Raw genomic sequence first — 10,705 nt, forward strand, 5'->3', positions numbered from 1 at the left:
TTGGTGAAAGTAGTCATAAGAGTCTGTCTACTGCGTTGCTTCCTTTTCTGCATTGTGCGTCTTATAACGCGTTAATATAACTCGAGGACCTTGAAATGATAGAAACACATAAGTAGTTTTTTAAGTTTTACGTATATATTTTACAAATAAAATATTTTTAATAAAGATGTACGAGGTGTGTTCAAAAAGTATCGCGAATTTTGTGTTTTTTCAAAAATTATTTATTTATTCATGAATATCTATTTTGTCCCCTTCAAAGTAATCCCCATGAGATATTATACACTTGTGCCAACGGTTTTTCCAATCTTCGAAGCACTTCAAAAAATCATTTTTTTTTATCTTGTTCAGCTCCTCCTTCGATGCCGTCTTTATCTCGTCAAGCGTAGCGTAACGTCGTCCTTTCATGGGCCTCTTCAGTTTAGGGAACAAGAAAAAGTCACAGGGGGCCAGATCTGGGGAATACGGTGGCTGCGGCATCATTAGTGTGTTGTTTTTGGCCAAAAAGTCGCGCACAAGCAACGATGTGTGAGCAGGGGCGTTTGGTACGAATTTCGCGGCGACCCGTCTCATGCCCAAATCATTGATAAAAATCGAATGGCACGAGCCAATCGATATGTTTAGGTCCTCAGCAACTTCTCTAACGGTGATTCGACGATTGGCCAATACCATTTTCTCCACTTCATTAATTTTTTCGTCTGTTGTTGAAGTGCTCGGGCGTCCGGCACGCTCTTCGTCGTTCACATCTTCTCGGCCTTCTGAGAACATTTTGTACCACCGATAAACGTTGCTTCGGTCCAAGGTAGCTTCTCCGTATGCCACAGTCAACATTCGGAATGCATCCGCGCACTTAATTTCGTTTTTCACACAAAATTTGATACAGGTTCTTTGATCCATTTTTTTGAATAGGTAAAAATCGAAGACGATCCAAAACACGTGCAAGCAAAGCAGCTGTCAACAATTAAGTGAACATTCAAAATGGCCGAGCTTGTCGGCATAAGTGAGAGACATGAGTACCAACATAACGCCACAAAAAGATCGAAATTCGAATATACGTAACCCGCGAAAATTCAAAATTCGCGATACTTTTTGAACACACCTCGTATATACAAAATACATGACATAATATTTGTAATATGCACTTACTGGCTGATGTCAATATATTTTGTAATACCACTTCTTTTTGCACCTTCTTACGTTTCCTTAAAGAATACATTTTACACTGTTTACTACTGTGACTGGACACTTGATTAATACTAAAGAAGTATAAAATTATAACATACGCTGCACCGGATAAACGGCTCGAGATATACACAGAGATATAGATTAATATTTACGTGCGCCTTTACCAATCTCCCTGTTGCCAACAGGAAAGTATGTATGTACACGACTGCACTCGGAAGTTTACGCTTTACATAAATTACATAAAACATAGACTGTTCTTTTTTGATTGTTATTAGGTTTGTTCGCATTGCTTGCACTTTTTACACTTAAATTGTGTTCCAAAATTTTCTGCCAGCTCTAAAAACCAATCTAGAGAACAGTCTATGTTTTATGTAATTTATGTAAAGCGTAAACTTCCATGCAATCCTGTACTTTCCCGTTAGCAACAGGGAAGTTGATAAAAGCGCGCGTAAATAGTATTCATATATCTCTCTCTGTATATTTCGAGCCGTTTGTCCGATGCAGCGTACATTATAATTTTATACTTCTTTAGTATTAATCAAGCGTCCAGTGACAGTAGTAGATAGTGCAAAATGTATTCTTTAAGAAAACGTAACAAAGGTAAATGTAACAAACGTAACAAGGTGCAAAAAAAAAATGGTATTACAAAATATATTGACATCAGCCAGTAAGAACATATTCCAAATATTATGTCATATTTTGTATATACATCTTTATTAAAAGTATTTTATTTGTAAAATATTTATTTTCTATATTACGTAAGAACTTAGAAAACTACTTCTATGTTTTTATCATTTCAAAGTCCGCGAGTTGTAGTAACGCCTTATAAAATGCACAATAAAGAAAAGAAAGCAACGCAGCAAATAGATACAGATAATGGTAAGTGCTTTTGACAAAATGCTTTTAAATGCTTTAAATGTTATTTTCACCAACTGCATCTTTAATCCTTAACAACTGTGGTGGGGTACAAACGTACTCCACACAATTTTACGTGGCGGAATTGTGATTTAAAATCATAATTGCTTCTCTAAAATTTAAATGACAGACAGGAATACAATTTTTATAATAAAACAAACACGACTGCTATATTACTTTCCAATCTTCCACAAAAAGTTCACCAAGTTAGGCTTCGTTTTGGCACTTCTGGCCAGAGTGATTAAAAGTTAACGTACAAATTAAAAGTTTCTGTAGTATTGAATATTTCTGAAAATGCAATTATTATATACTTGTGTACCTAAACAAATGATTGATAATGTAAAATTGTAGTAATTTTTTTATTTCTTTAATTTCTTTAACTGTGTTATAATATATTAATTGTTTTGCTTTCCATTTAAGGATTATTCTGTACATCCTGCAAAATGTATGACATTAAACACATATTAATTTTATACGTTTCATATACAAATAATTATTAAAGCTAAATAAGAAACAATTGTATGAATATTACTATTATTCAATCTTATCAAAGATATGAACGTTAATAAATATTACATTTCAATTTCCAAAATTATTAAATCAGTTCCTTCTTGCAGGAATTATATATGAGTGACGCATTTTTCATTTAATTTTACTTGTGTCTTATACAAAATATACATAATTTAAAATAATTTGCAATAATACAGATAATTTAATTAGCATATTCAGATATGTCGTTTATTACAGGTAGTCATAAAAAAAATTGGATTTTGTGACTGGGGTGGCAACAGATAAGTGAGTACTTTCAAAATGGTAATTTTTATGTTATTGTATAAAAACATTAAATATTTTTATTTTCAGATGTAAAATTATTAATATAGAAGCAACTAAATTTGTTATACAAAGACAATCGTACCTTGATAATGTTAAAGGTTTGTAATATATTAATATAATACATTGCGAACTTATACAGCACCGATTGTTGAAGGCTTTCAGAAAAGTTTCAACCTGCAAGTCACTGCAATATTGAAAATTTATAAATCATGTTACGTATATGCTGTAGATGTTCAGCAATGAAAGTATTGGAAAATATTGGAATGCACTTTTAATAACGACATTAATTTCTGAAAACAATATTTAATTTTAACTTGTATAAAAATTGTACACTAAAAATAGTAAAATATAAAGATGTTAATGTAAAGAATTTAAAAAGAATTATTAGACAAATTTAATACAAAAAACTGTGTTCTCTGTACAGACTACTTTAGAGAATTTCCAATTACAATACATCTTATATATACTCATAATATGGATTATTCAACAATGTAACTTTAAATTCTAATAATCTACTTTAGCGTTACGAAAATGTAACAAATCATTACTTTTCAAATAATGGTAACGGTAATGCGTTACTTTTTAAAATTAGAAACGAATAATGCGTTATTTTTTTAAAGTAATCTGTTCCCAACCCTAGTATTAATTATTATATTATTATTATTTTTTTGTTTCTATTTATATATTGATATTAGTTAGCTATTTTATAATTAAAAATTATTTAGTTACTTATTTTATTACAGATGTATCTTCTAATTCAGTATTGGATAATAATGTCAAAAGCCAGTTGTTTTCCACTTTTTCCAAAGTAGAAAACGTTAAAACAAACAATATAAACAACTTAAATTCTGCACATATGAATAATACTGAAATACAAGGTATTAAAGCCCATATTATTGATAATATAATGTTCATGACTACTTCCTAGTGTTTTTATGTTTATTATTTATAAGATATTTTAATACTTATGACACTCTTCCTCGTGGAGTCATTAGTTTCCGAGCAAAATGCGCGTCGTGTTTGCCGGTAAAGTAAGTGCTATGCACTTGTTTATATATTTTTAAAATTACATAGATTCATTAATTGTTATATGCCATTTCGCTTTTTAATCGTATAATAGAAAGTAGAAACTAAGTAAAATTACGATTAAAAACTGTTTTATGATATGACTCTTTAATAGAAGCGTAAAACACGAATGACTCCACGAGGGCAAGTGAGGAACAAAAAATGACGAAGGAGAATAAGACATGATAATTTTTTTTTCTGTAAATAGAGAATGATAATGAAAGTAATGATCCTGATTATGATCCTGATTATATACAAAGTGAACAATCGTCAATTACTAGTGATTTTGAAGAAACAGACAAATTAGATGCGTGTGAAGATGATAGTAAATGTAATAAGCGTTTTTCTAATACACAAAACAACGACTCGGCAATATCTACAGGCATAGATGTGAGTAATAATCAGGCATGCGAAATTCGGCAAGATGATCAAACAGAAATACCTACAAAACTTACTGGCACGAAAAAATATATGTGTGTCTTCTGTCACAAAATGCAAACAAAGATTGCTCGACATTTGGAATTAATTCATTCTGAGGAACCTGACGTTCAAAAGTTCAAATATTTACCTAAAGGTTGTAGTGAAAGAAGAAAAATTATCGATAGTTTAAGAAAACAAGGAAATTTTAAATTTAATATTAATAAACAGTATGAAAATAAAGGATTTATTCCATGTAGGCGGCCAAGAGAAAATAATCCTAAATTACTTAAAAATTATTTGGCATGTGGAAGTTGCAAGGGCCACTATTTGAAATCATCAATAAGACATCATTTTAGAAAATGTACAGGTCGGAGTGGAAAGCAAAGTCGTATTGTTAAAGTAATGGGTCGGAAGATAGAGGGCAAATGTCATAAAGAAGCTGATGAGAAAGTACGGCGATTAATATTACCAACAATGAGAAGTGATGGCGTATCATATAATATTCGTTACGATGATTTACTGATATTATACGCAAACACCCAGTCTAAAAAATATAGGCATTCAACGCATCATATAAAAATGATTCGAGCTCGACTGCGCCTTGTAACTCGCCTATTGATAGCAATGAAGAGTATTGATAATAATATAACATCTTTAACTTCTATTTATGATCCAAAATATTATGATACTTTGATAGACGCTGTAAATATTGTTGCACAATATAACAAAGAAAAAGATATCTATGAAAAACCTGCTAATGCATCTAACCTTGGTACTTACGTGAAGCATATAGGCGAGCTCTTAATAACAAAATGCATAAAAGAACATAATGATACTATGAAAATAAATACGAAAAACTTTTTAAAACTCTTGACCGTTGATTATGGATCAAGTGTTAACAAAACTGTAGTCGAATCTCAAACTCAATTTAAAAGACAAAAGAGCACAAAACTTCCTACAATTAATGATATAAAAACATTGCGCAGTTATCTATTGAAAGTGCAAAGAGAATCATACAATAAATTGCAAAACAAATTTCTATTATCTGCATGGATTTCTCTTGGAGAAGCTACTTTAACATCAATACAATTGTTTAACCGTCGTCGGCCAGGAGAAACTGAACGAATATTAATTTCTGATTTTGAAAATTACGAAAAAATTAATGACAATATCGAAACATTCAATGGATTACCTACAGATAAAAAAGAACAAGCACAAAAATATGTGCGATTTTGTATTCGTGGAAAAAAAGGAAGAACAGTTCCTGTAATACTAGACGAACTGAATTTGAAATGTTTACGAACATTTTTACAGTTCAGACATGAAGCTAAAGTACATCCATCAAATCCTTACTTATTTGGTATTCCAGGACATGACAAAGCTATTGAAAAATATTTATGTGCATATAAAGTTCTGAAGCGTTTTGCTAAAGAGAACGGAAGCGAATTTCCTGAAACAATAAGTAGTACCAAACTTAGAAAACATATAGCCACTATGGGAATTACGCTTAATTTAACAGACAACCAGATTACAGATTTGGCCAATTTCATGGGCCATCATGAAAAAATACACAAAGAAGTGTACAGAAATCCTGTAATAGTTAAGGACATTACAGAAATCTCACAACTTTTAGAAGCTGCACAAGGTGTAAGAGATGAAGCAAACAATTTAATTGATGAAACTGACAGTGAGGACGCAAGCGAGACTGAAAATAGTACAGATATGACGGAAAATGATGACACCTTTCCAGAAGTTAACTTGCAACAATCAAATGACAGTGAGTAGAAACTTTTTTAATTTTCAAAATATAAATTGCTTTTTCAAATTTTAACCTATTTTTAACATAGGCTCATCATCTTTCTCAACATATAAGGAACGTACAAAGACTGAATTAAAAGCAATACGGAAAAAAACTCGCAAATCAAAAGGTGAGGATGTTTATCTTGTACATTCGATTAATGCAAAGTAAAGGTTAAACAAAATTTTATTACCTTATTTGATTAACAATTACGATTGAAAATTTAATTCTTAATTAGAATAAACTATTAAAGTGCATTAGTTGTTTTGAAATAAATCTTGATAAATTCAATTTTCAGTCAATATAATAAAGTGAATCAAGTTGTATATAATTATGATTAATTCAATCAATTCCTTAAAACTAGTAGTTTTTGATTAAAATGAATTATTAATTAGTTTTAATCATTATTACTTTTAGTTTTTTTTTTAGATTTATAACATTAATTGATAGATGAAACGAATTGATTAATATAAAAAGTAAAATAATTTATCGAGTATATCAATTTGAATATTTTTTCAATAGGACAAATATTCTTTAAGAAAATTTTTTGTATAAATTAAAGACATAATTTTTGAAATACGATTAAAAAGTAATGATTAACGATTAATTATTATTCTTTTTAAATATATGTTATTTCAAAGCATTGTCAAAAATAAAAAAATTTTCATTGGTTATATCATTGTTACCTTTGAGAATATGTATAAAATTTGAGCACCATTCTCTTATTGGTTTGAAAGCTTTTTTTATATTGTTTGTCTTTGATTCTTATATAAAATCACATTTTTCTTATATAAAATCACATAGTATTTATTTGCAAATTTGATGAGAAAGTAACATTATGAATGAAATCAAATTTTTTTATATACAATACATTAGAAAACTAATAAATATTTATGTATAAATTTACTTAGGTTCACTTACTTGCTTAAAATTTATTATACACTAAAATTACAAGAAGATATGGTCATTTACGCTATATAATAAGTCAAATTGTTTCTTTGCTGATTTTAGGCATTGATAACCAAGACATGTCATTGAAAAAAAGAAAAAATTAAATCTTCAATTTTTTAATTTCGAGACTTTTAGCTAACGTATAGGCAAAACAAACTTATTATGACTATTATGGATATTATAGCTACCCCTATTATCTTCGTTATTAGATGACAAATTCTAACAGTTGCTTATATAAAATTATTCGTTCAGTAGCTTCCCGTTTTTTAATGGCGCTAATATGCCAATACATAATAGGTAACAATTGTTATGACATTTTTACTTTTGAGCATTTCTATACGTTTTCAAGATACACTTTATCACTTAAATACACGTGCTTCCTCATTGTTTTGAAACTTGAACATATTATCATCTTCTTCTTTTCTATTAAATAATAACAAAATGTAAAAGATTCATTGATATACAATTTGTAAAAATAAATTTAATATTTTGTATGTTTCTTCATATTTAGATGAACCTATTAAACGAACAGCTTGGACAGAAGATGAAAAAAGAATTATACTAGAAACATTTAAAACATCATTACAAACAGATACAACAATAACTGGAAAAGAAATGCAAAATCTCATATCTATCACTCCTTGTCTGGCTCAACGAACAGTTCCACAAATGAGAGCATAGATATATTCGCAAAAAAAAAATTTTTAATAAGTTTTAAAATTATTTACTACAAAAATTGTCATACTACTTTTTCATATTAAAACGAAATTTTTTTCCATTTATTTTTTTTTAATTGCTAATTTGTAATCTTACTTTTATTAAAAATTAAAAATAAAAATATCCAAAAAATGTTTTGTTCTTCCTTTCTATTACAGTCACACATACACGTATATTTAAGAAATATGCACAACATATATAATTACAATTAAAAATTGAATATCCAAACACAAGTTTCGTTAAAACGTAATTTACAATTAAATTAAGAGGAACAAATGCATGGGTTTGTAAAATAGCACGGAAATCGTGGAATATTAACAATTGATGTATAAAGAATAATTTTTAATTATAAAAGTCACAAATTAATAATCCTCCGCAGCTTTTACATATTAATAAATGCCACACAAATTTTATGAACATTATATTTAAAAAAATTTTTTTAATAATTTCTTTGACTTAAAAATAACTTTTTAAAACAATGTCTGCTGCTAGAGTAAACATTATGCAACGTTCACTATGAGATTGTAAAATCGTAAGAGCAATCTTACGCTCGTAATGCAAATAGTTGACAACTATGTCATTCTTTTTATTACATAATATAATTTTATATGCCGAATTCATATTACGGTACATGTTAAATTTAATTGCATTTGGAAGTCACGTTCGAGGCCTTCAAACTAGATTAAAGAGTTAAAAAATTAATATCTAACGTACTTCTCAAAAATACGTAGACAGTATATACCTGTAAAATTCGCTGCAATTCAACTTTAATGAAAACACAGTGATCATCCTACAATGTTTAAATAGATTGTTACGAAGTAATATTAACGGTTGCCTTTAGAATTTAACATAAATTGTACAAGATATACCTCACGAGCCCACATGTACGAGCTCACAACCTTCGTCTTTTCTCTGTAAGTTAAAAAATATAAATTTTAAAAAGATACCAATAAATTAAAACGGGATTTATAATATGGTATCTACATTTTTTTCTGCGATGTATTCTCATCATTTTAATTCATTTGCTCTTGTATCAACAATAATTAAAGGAATATGTATACAGTTAAAAAATATAAGATTCCTATTTTGAAGATGTGCTAATAAATTAAAATGCAGTTTGTTACACAGTAAGTTTTTTTGCAATCTCTTTTTCATAATGCCTTTCGGTAAATTATTTTTATAATTTAATATTGGTGTGTAAAAAAATAAGAATAGGTGAACAGTTTTCATTAGAGAAAACTACAGGTTTGTTAAATGAATATATATTTTTAAAATTATTATTACAAATGCAAAACTTATAAAAAAGCAACCTATAAAAGAGCAAAACCAAAAATAATGAAGCAAAAGTGCAGATAAAGTAAATGGTATTATAAATCCCTTTGTATTTTATTAATACATACTTCAAAATTTACTAACAGTGTATTTTTGTAATTGTAATGTTGTGTCCAACAATTACCTTTAAACCGTTTTTCTCAAACTAGAAACAATTGAACCTGTATAGTCTACTTCAAGGGCATAAAAATGTATTTATTGGCAGTAATGGGTTAACGTGGGGACATATATTTTGGAGGGAATTGTACGTATGGGCTATTGTAGAGACTTGGAAGCATAACCTTAAATCCTTGTATGGAATCCCGATCTATATCAAAAAAATATTGAGCTTATAATGTTAAAAGTTATACAAATTGATTATTATTATTATGCAAAATACAACATAACTAAAATTTATAGCTATTGGGTGACATCGTTTGATTCACGTTACATTGAATCGTAAAAAGATTTAATTATATGCATCCGAGTCCCTATAATAGCCCATACGTACAATTCCCGCCGAAACATATGTCCCCACATTAACGCATTGTTGCTAATAAATACATTTTCATGCCCTTGAAGTAGACTATACACGTTCAACTGTTTGTAGTTAGAGAAAAACGGTTTAAAGATAATTGTTAGACACAACTATATGTTTACTTTAATATTAACACTGTTAAAGTGTTCAAAAATAAAATTAGACACTCTCCAGCATTTTAGAAACAAATTATGTTCATAACTTTCATTTGTATTGAATTGATAACTCGGTTGCAACAATAGCGTGCAGGGAAGTTATACCCATCAACTGTTATGTTAGACTGACATAACTATAAAATTATTTAATATAAATATGACTATGATAATAATTCTAAATGTGTTAAGGTGTTGAGTAATCTTCAACCGCTGTTCAATTGCATCACTAGTGCAGACGTTTACGTTTCGAAAATATACTTACAATATGTTTAGCAATTACCTCGGTACCATTTTTCTCAAAACAGTAAACGATTGAACCTATACAATCTATTTTAAGGCCATAAATATGTATTTAATAGTAACAATGGGTTAATATGGGGACATATTTTGGCGCGAATTGTACGTATGGGCTATTATAAGGACATATTTTGGCGGGGACTACCTTGACACATTCATAATTATATCCATAGTCATATTTATAAAAAATAATTCTATACTTAAGTCAGTCTAACATAACTGTTGACAAATGTGACTTCCCTGCATGCTATTGTTACAACCGAGTTACAACAAATAAAAGTAATGAACACAATTCCTTTTTGAAATGCTGGAAAGTATTTAACTTTATTACCGAAGCTTCTAACAATGTTAATTTTAAAATGAATATATATATTTCCAAAATATGTGTCAAGATAGTTTCCGCCAAAATATGTCCCTATAATAGTCCATACGTAAAATAGCATCAAAATATGTTTCCATACGAAGCCATTGTTGCTGATAACTGTAAATTGATAAATTGATTGCAACAACAGTATGGAGGAG

The 10,705-nt window shown here is 28.9% G+C and overlaps 1 protein-coding gene across 1 annotated transcript; it reads left to right on the plus strand.

The window, feature by feature from the left end:
* The first annotated feature begins 2,876 nt into the window (after positions 1-2,876).
* On the plus strand, positions 2,877-7,846 carry LOC120358085. The gene is made up of 5 exons (XM_039450804.1): positions 2,877-3,029; positions 3,675-3,809; positions 4,205-6,193; positions 6,264-6,344; positions 7,677-7,846. The coding sequence occupies exons 2-5, from the start codon at positions 3,788-3,790 to the stop codon at positions 7,844-7,846; spliced, it is 2,262 nt and encodes a 753-aa protein (XP_039306738.1). The 5' UTR covers positions 2,877-3,029; positions 3,675-3,787.
* Positions 7,847-10,705: the final 2,859 nt, after the last annotated feature.

Source organism: Solenopsis invicta, chromosome 6, assembly GCF_016802725.1.
Source record: "Solenopsis invicta isolate M01_SB chromosome 6, UNIL_Sinv_3.0, whole genome shotgun sequence".
In the NCBI taxonomy this organism is placed as follows: Eukaryota; Metazoa; Arthropoda; class Insecta; order Hymenoptera; family Formicidae; genus Solenopsis; species Solenopsis invicta.